Consider the following 9,061-nt stretch of genomic DNA (forward strand, 5'->3'; position numbering starts at 1 on the left):
ATTGAAGAAGAAGTATTAAGTCATGATATGCTGTTATGCCAAGTAATGTATTTTGGTGGAATATTTTCTAATTAAGTCCTAGTTATGTATAATGCTAGTGAACTTCAATATTTTGGTTATGTCCTTTGTTTATGGTACAATGATTATGTATTTTGGTACAATGTTGGTACAATGTTATGTATTTTGTCTGTTAAGTAATTTTATGGTACAATGGTTACGTGAATGCTAAATGTATTTTGTCTAAAAGGAGAATGTCCTACTCAACTGATATGCTACATTATCAACCAAACTTTTCAACAAATTATAAGACTTTAATGAATCATTCTAAATGACAGTAATTGAACAACCAAAACACATTACATTCCATATAACTTTACATTACATCTTTTGTCTCAAATATGAATTCATTACATATATGTGTATATTACACCAAACAAAAACCAAGACATCAACAATGCCACTTTCAGTTGGGAAATGCTTCTCTTCAAAACAGCCTGCTTCAACTTGGTTTTTTCCAGAATTCCTTCCATCAACTTAACCTTCATATTTGCCAATTCACAGTCCTTGCATAAATGTTCCGAACTGCTGATTTCATCATCCCAAATAAAAAACTCACAACTATTCTCCATCTGCAATTACAATACAGCAAACTTAAATCCAACTTTCAGTAAACATATTTAACAAAAAAATGAAATAACTAAAAACTTACTCCTGCATTCTTGCACTTCCAGAATTTCCATCTGCGATTCTTGAACGTCTTAGCTACCCACATCTTCATAGGACGACTGCATCCATATGTAGGGACCTTCAAATTCACGTCGGAGATGTAGGAATTGCAGCTACCGATACTTTTACTGCATTCCATTTCCACGGGTGAGGTTATGAAAGAAGAAAGGGTGACGCAACTGGAATCACAAAGAAGAGATTGTTTAACCCTAAAATTTGGGAATAAACCCACGTTGAAGGTGAAGAAATTGAAAGAGCAACAATGGATTTCAGATTGAATACCATCGTGAACCCTAAATCCCAAATTATATGAAGAGACCTTGCCACCGTGTCACACACAGCCACATAAGCAAGAAGATTCATTACACGTAGGCAAGTCTGATGGAATCTCCCTCAATAAGGTTTTCCTTTGGAGAATCTTTTTTTGTTAAGGGGCAAAGGCTAAAATTTTTTTTTAAGGGGGAAAACCGAAACTCGCTACTTTGGCAGGGGTAAAAGGTATTTAACCCTTTAATTTATGTCGCACTTAAACTGTGTTCAAAATATATTTGTTATAGCTATTATATAATTTTGTTGTAGAGATCAATTTATTCAACTGAATTATTCAATTTAATTATACAGTTCGATCAATGATTCAGTAAATCGATCAATGAATCAGTGATCCATTACACTCATCTATTTGATGATCCGTCCCATTTTTAAAACATTGCTCAAAACTCAAACATTCATCAAGCCCGGTTTAAAAATATTTAATTTTTAAATAGTAAAAAATATTATATTATTAAAAGTTTACTGAAACTAATAAAGTATTACATTCTTAGCGTGAACTATATATTGACTGCAGTGAATCCTATTTCGTTTGGAAGAGAGTATGATTATTGTCCTCTATAAGCATTGGATTCTTAACTTTTCTTATATATGAGAGTTAAGCTTGCACTACCCAATTCTCATCCATCCTTATTCCTATTTTCATTCTACATTTCAATCTTGAAGTTAATGGCACCTAATTTGTTCCCTCTTCGTGTAGCTCAATCTTATCACGATCACGAAGGTACGTCTAAACTTTCCTTACATATTGACACACTCACTATCTTCTTCACATTTTGTTATAAATTAATGCAAGTTTCAAAATGAAATCATGTAGCTACAGAGTTCCGCGAGCTAGTAATGGAAGACAAATGGGAAGAAGTAATTGCAAAATACAACGAACATATTAAGTATCACAAGATAGAAATAAAGGGAAGAGGAACAGCATTGCATGTGGCAGTAAGCAATGGATTGAAAAAAGAAGTGAAAAGTCTTGTAGAAGCAATAGAAAAGCTTGGTGATGAAAGTAGTTTGAAAATGAAGAATGAAATAGGTGGTACTCCTCTTCACCTTGCAGCATATAGAGGATTCACAGATGTGTGTGAAGTTATAATTGGAAAAGAAGGTGAAAGGAAATATTTGATTCAGGAGAAAAATGGAAAGGGAGAAACACCACTATTTTGGGCTGTGCGTGCACGTAAAAGATTAGTGTTTGTTTATCTACAGCAGTTTTTTCCATATGATATCAATATTGCTGTCAATAACAATGATACTAGCATCCTTCATGTTGCCATTCAGAGAGAAATGTTTGGTTAGTTTTTTTTATATCTTTATTTATTTATTTATTTATTTTTAATTTGAATTTGTTTTAAATGTTTTTCTAGAATAAGAAAAGAAAATAATTATATTAAAAAAAAGTGAAATTCCTCCATTAATTTAATACAGAACCGAGTGGTATCTTATAAGGAAAAAAATAAATATATACTAAAGAGTGTAGTAAGAATATATATAGTAAAATACTATTGAGATATTTCCGTTAAGTTTGTTCGACTGGTAACGGTGGAAAAACATCTCACTTATTTATTTGGAATGAAATAACTAATTTAGTTTAAGAGTTGCATAGATGAATTACATAAATATGACTGTACACACTTAGCCAAAACAATAATACGGAATCTATCGATATTTCAATTTTTTTTTTTAACTACCAAGTACAGCGTCAATCACAACTGGACCAGCGAAATACTAAATTTTGGTAAATATTATTTTAATTCTACATTAATTTAAACAATTGTCTTTGCAATTTTTTCCATTAAAATAATTCAACTTTTTAATTAAAATAATAAGCTAAAACTCATTGAAATTAAATATTAGCGAACATTACATTTTATCAAACAATAAAATTAATCTATGTATCTTGTGCAACAGATTTGGCAAATATAATAATGCATTGCTATGAAAGTCTTGGATCTATGAAGGACAAAGATGACGTCACTCCTCTCGAAATTCTTGCTACTAGGACATCTGCCTTCATGAGTGGAAGTAGGCGACTATCATGGTGGAAGCAAATTTTGTATTTCTGTAAGTGACACATACATATGGATATTATTAAAACACATAGTTTCTTAAAACGATGAAATTGAAAATTAATTTACATTTATTAAGTAATTCATCATTGCACTTAAAATGCTACTCCTTTCATTTTCATTTTTTCTGTCTCAAAATAATTGTCCATGTAAAATATCAATGCAACTTTTATTATTATTTTTTCACTATACTCCTATTTATTAACTTTCACTTTTTTCAAGACAATTAATAAGAATATTCTAGTAAATAATATTAATTTTGTCATTAAAATTAAGACATTTAATCATTTTTTTAACAACCGTGCATTGCTGAAATATAATTTTTTTATGAGACAGAGGGAGTAAAATTAGATAAGATATCTCAATTTTTCCATGATATAAGTATACTCAATTCAATTCGTAATCATTGACACCTAAACTATCATTGGCTATTCAAGGGCGTCGTACAGGGATCTCATGAATTCTAGAGAGGGAAATCGACACTCACCTTAAATAAAATAGCTATACTATCATCTATCTAGTACTCCGTCCGTCGTACAATGGGTGTTCTAGTCCATAATTTAACATAGATTAAAAAAGTGTAAAAAAGTAAGAGAAAAAAGTGTATAAAAGTAAGAGAGAATAATGATTTTACTATAATATCTTTATCATGTATTGAAAATGATGAAATTTTTATTAATTAGATGTAGAGCTGAAAAAATTGTATTGAAAACTGAAATGAGTAATTTATTTTAGAAAATTATTTTATTTTAAATGAATCACTCATAATGGAAGGGAGAGAGTATCTATTAAAATTCAAAAATCAATTGTATGAATTTCATAAATTATCCGTTAACTATAAATTAGTTACACTAAAAAACATTTAAATAATCAACTAATATTTATCTTCCTTTTTTCCTACATTTTTATCTTCTATTTCAGCATGTCATGTGTCCAATTTCAACAATCTACTTTGTATCTAACTCTTTTTAAGATTGACATGTGACATTAATTTAACAACCTTCATCATTTAAATCACAATTAAGTATTACATTCACTCATATTTTCTCTTGATTAAAATTTTAAATTTCTCAAATTTTTTTCCTACACTTTCTCAACTTCTTTTTAATATTTTCCCTCTATTTATTTACTATCACTAAAATACTAATAATCTATTTTTTAATTTAAATAAAAGAGTGAAGGTTAATTTTAATCTCTCACAAAAACTAAAGATGGTCAGATTAGTCCCTGAAAAAAAATTTCTATTAAATCTCTTACAATATTTAACCGAGCCATGTTAGTTCTTCTACTAATAGTTTTTTCAAACTGGTTTTTTTCTTACTTTTGAACCGTGACTGGACCGCCAATGAAGACTTATTTTAGTCTCTCACAAAAAAAAAAAGTCCAAATTAGTCCATAAGAAAAAAAGTTCCTATTTAATTTTAAAATTCTTAATTTTAAATATTTCTTTTTCTTTCATCTCATGAGTCGCTTTTTTTTCTCTGTATATTTTAATACAATTGAGTTTATATAATCATTGTTCATTTTAAAATTAATAGCTAATTTCAAATTTATATATGTATCAAAATACAATTTATACTGTATCAAATAAATTTATCCGTACGATCGGACGTGTATTTGATTAGTTCGCTATTATGATGAATAATGTCTATTTTAAAATTATTTAAAATTAAAAATATTACTTATTAAATACATTTTTCAACAAAATAAATATTATAACACAAATATAAGTTAGATTATTAACCAATTTCATCATTACATTAACCACAAAAATATATGTTTTTAACCACTCATTTTACTTATAAATTATTAACTACTTTCACTACTTCATTAACCATTGAAATACACAATATCCACAATTTTCAAACATTTAATTATGAAATGTATTAATCAATATTTACACTCTACTAACAAACTTTATTTTACTACTTAAGACTCGTTTATGTTTGACAACTCACTGACCAAATTATGAATCATATTAATCAACTTTATTCATATGAATAAGAAGGATAGAAAATTATGGCCCTCCTAGATATGATAAGTTGAAAAGGTGTTAGATAAGTTTGACAAGAGTAAATTAAAGGTTGTGAGTACTCCGTAAGGGAAACATTTTAAGCTCTCATTTAATCATTGTCCAAAGACAGATGTAAAAGCTAAGTATATGTCAAAGGTTTCTTATGCTAACATTGTTGGTTCTTTAGTATGTGATATGGTTTGAACTATATCAAATTTGATACAAGTTGTAAGCCAAGTTTATAAGTTTATGTCCAAACTAGGAAAATGTCAATCGGAAGCAGTCAAGTGGATTTTTCAGGCACTTTAAGGGTACTATGAGTTATGGTATCATGTTTATAAATAAACAAGGAAATCCTTCGATTGTAGGATATGTTGATTCAAGCTATGTGTTAATATGGATGATAGGAGCTCTATAACAGAGTATGTCCTTACTTTAACAGGATGACCTATTTGTTGGAAATCATCTGCTTAATCCCTAGTGGCCATGTCAACAACTAGTGTAGAGTACATGGTGACAAGTGAAACTTCCACAGAAGCCTCATGGGTTACATGATTGATGAGAGAATTAGGTGTTGATCAAGGTGGATTTGAGTTGCATTGTGATAGTTAGAGTGCCATTTATTTGACAAACAATAAGATTTATCATGCCAAGAATCAGAACATTGGTCTGAGGTCTCACAATATCATAAAGGTACTTGCATATGGATACATATTACTTGAAAAGTTTCATACTTTAGAGAATGCAACTGATATGTTGACCAAGACAGTCATCACTGACAAGTTCATGCAATGCATAAACCTGTTGCATATTTATCAGTGTTAAATAGAAGGTGTACTTACCAACTTGGCAGGATTAATCATTATGCAACAACTATTTAAATAGGGATTGATATTCTCTAAGGTGGAGATTGTTGAGTATGACTCATACCATGGTAAACTGAAACCTAGTATTATATATGGCTTGAAACAATAGAATCATATTTAATAAGACAAAACTAAAGGAAATTACAGGTATTATATGTCGCAGAGGTGGACAACATTGGCTTAAATACGTTAACAAAGATCGATCATGTACATTGTCTTTTACTTATGTGTCTCTTTAATCTTACATATTGATTGTTTTTCTAACATTATCTTATGCATTGTTTGTAGTTCAATAGAAAAGCCCAGGGGGGAAATAATATAAAGATAAATTTGTTTAAATTTTTCTTTTTTATAAATTTAAATGACATTTTCTAGCATTGTGTTTACTTTTTTGTAAAATAACATAAAGAAAATGTCTAATATTATTTATAAAATTTTGGTGTCGAAGGTTTTTCTGTAAGCCTCCAAGACGCAAAAACTACAATGGAATTGTATCAAAAGAAGGCTATATCTAAAGGAAATTTAAAGAACGGTATGATTTCAATGAACTATAGCTTTTATCATCCCTTTAACATTATTTTTTAGTATTTTAAAATTAGTAAACTATTAACAGATGCTCAAGTGTCCGTAATAGTATAGAGTGTAGTTAATAACACTATTCAAGTACAAGAGTTTTTTCTCTTCTATTTTTTATAGGAATATTTATTAATGGAAATAACAAAGTTAACTCTTCCTTTATTTAATGGCGTTCACTATTATTTATGAAGGACTTGTCAATATTGCAGACAAAGATTATCATAGTGAAGTATTAATACCTGTATACCGTGTTGACGAACTAGAAAAGGCATACAAAGTAAGCAATACTCTTGCTCAACTAGATTTTTTTAGTTGTGGTAAGATATTATGTCACCGCATTCAAAAGTTTGTATCAAGATGGCCTATCCTATCACTATTGGGTATGTATATTGAACTCTTCTAACTTTAATTTTGCATGTTTTCATTTGAGTATAGTATACTGCACATCTCTAAATTTTGGAACATGCAAACGTAAGCTTGTTTCCATAACTCAATCAATAAGTCACCATTGCTCTTTTGCTCAATTACTTCTGTAGACATAAAGACAATAAAGACTATTAAGAAGAAGCACATATTTGGTCGTCTGCTTTTGGAAGAATTTATGAAGAATCCTTACGAGTCATACATGGGTGGTGGGCTTGATCCATTACGCGACATAGAACATGAAGAAAAAAGGGAAGATTGGTTTGTGAATGTTCCAAAGTTTATCAAGCATGAACAGGAAGGTGGTAAATAAAAATATGTATAGAAAATTAATGAAGATATGTAATTAAAATATAAATAATTAAATAATCACTATTTATATTTGCAGGTGATACCTCAATGCAAAAGACATTGGAAAATAAAAAATTGGAAGATTCAACATTTTTGGCAGTAGCAAAAAGTGGCATAGCAGAAATTATGGAAGAGCTTAATTCTAAAGTACCAAATACATATGATAAAAAAGGTTTATTACTTGTTGCAATGAAGAATATTAAACCAGAATTATCAGAAGAGAAAAGTATTTTAAAGGAAACAGCATATTTGATTGCAGCAAGTCATGGAATAGTTGAGATGATGTCAGCACTTAAACAAAAGATAAGAAGTGTGACCCATGAGATTAACTCCAACAATGAAAATGCATTGCTTTTGGCAGTAAAGAATAGGCAACCACATGTTATTAAATGGTTGTGGAAGAGTTTACCTAGAGAGGTTTTTCAACATCTAAATCTAGAAGTTGATAAAAATGAGAATACTGTGTTACACTTGGCAGCGTATACATCAATCCAAAGAGAAAATACATGGAAGATATCGGGTGCTGCTATGCAAATGATGTGGGACATCAAGTGGTACAAGGTACATTTATAGTTTAGTGAGAATATTTTTTAAGATGTGCAATGTGGGTTAAAATAGAGATCCCCAAATTCGCCATTGTTAAACTATGGCTAAATAGGACCTCTTATAATTTGTCATGGTTAAAACGTAGTTATATAGGGTCTCTATTTGTTTTATCACGGTTGTTGAACCATGACTAACCTACACAATATCTTAAAAAACTTATGATGGTCCTGAGTTTAATTATTACTTATCACTATATATTTATATATTACATTTTAAAAGAAGCATTAACACGTATTTTTGGTATAGTACATAAAAGGACTAGTACCAGAGCATTTCAATCATAGAAATAATAAAGAAGGAAAAACCCCAAGTGAAATCTTCAAGGAGCAACACAAAGAACTTCTACAAAACAGTATTGAATGGTTGAAAGACACATCAGAGTCATGCTCAGTTGTTGCAGCTCTCATTGCCGGTGTCTCCTTTGCTACATCAGGCAGTGTCCCTGGTGGTAATCAAGCAACGGGAAAACCAGCATTAGAAGGACAACCAGCATTTGAAGGATTTGCTATATCTTCATTAATTGGACTTTACTTCTCTGTTACTGCACTCATCATGTTCCTTTCTATACTCACTTCTCGAAAAGAAGTCGAAGACTTTCGTCGAAACTTGCCAATGAAGCTTCTTTTTGGCTTAAGTTCTCTCTTTGTATCCATTGTTGCTATGTTTGTTTCTTTTTGCGCTGGACATTTCCTTGTGCTCACAGATAAATATACCAAGGGAGGTATCTTGTTCTATTTATATATTTCCATTTGCTTGCCTGTCGCATTCTATGCAGCTGTGCAGTTTCCATTATTTCTTGATCTTGTTAAGGTTATTTGGAAGAAGGTTCCACCACCAAGTGTTAAGGGTGTTCATCTTTAGAGATTTTTTGTGTTGTATTTCTATGTGATTTGAAACTAATGAATGTGATTTGTATTTGAATAACTTATTTTTTTATGTTGAGATTTCGTGTGAATGTAGTGTGATTTGAAGTTTTTGTATGACATATCCACAATACTATACATACTACTAAGATGTTTATTCTTTCTTATGATTCAGCTTATTAGATGTCATGATAAAAATATTAATTTTTTTGTATAAAATTTTATAAAAGTGAATTAAAACAT

General features: G+C 29.9%; 1 protein-coding gene across 2 annotated transcripts; it reads left to right on the forward strand.

Annotated features, from left to right (window-relative positions):
- Positions 1 to 1,656: 1,656 nt before the first annotated feature.
- On the forward strand, positions 1,657 to 8,854 carry LOC131656662 (uncharacterized). Of its 2 annotated transcripts, none has more exons than XM_058926309.1 (8): positions 1,657 to 1,777; positions 1,871 to 2,344; positions 2,962 to 3,114; positions 6,448 to 6,531; positions 6,785 to 6,955; positions 7,112 to 7,300; positions 7,387 to 7,910; positions 8,202 to 8,854. In XM_058926309.1, the coding sequence occupies exons 1-8, from the start codon at positions 1,723 to 1,725 to the stop codon at positions 8,814 to 8,816; spliced, it is 2,265 nt and encodes a 754-aa protein (XP_058782292.1). In that variant the 5' UTR covers positions 1,657 to 1,722; the 3' UTR covers positions 8,817 to 8,854. The 2 variants fall into 2 exon arrangements, with proteins under 2 accessions (XP_058782292.1, XP_058782293.1); XM_058926310.1 differs by having other exon boundaries at positions 1,877 to 2,344.
- The last annotated feature ends 207 nt before the right edge of the window (positions 8,855 to 9,061 follow it).

This window comes from Vicia villosa, linkage group LG3, assembly GCF_029867415.1.
Source record: "Vicia villosa cultivar HV-30 ecotype Madison, WI linkage group LG3, Vvil1.0, whole genome shotgun sequence".
Classification (NCBI taxonomy): domain Eukaryota; kingdom Viridiplantae; phylum Streptophyta; class Magnoliopsida; order Fabales; family Fabaceae; genus Vicia; species Vicia villosa.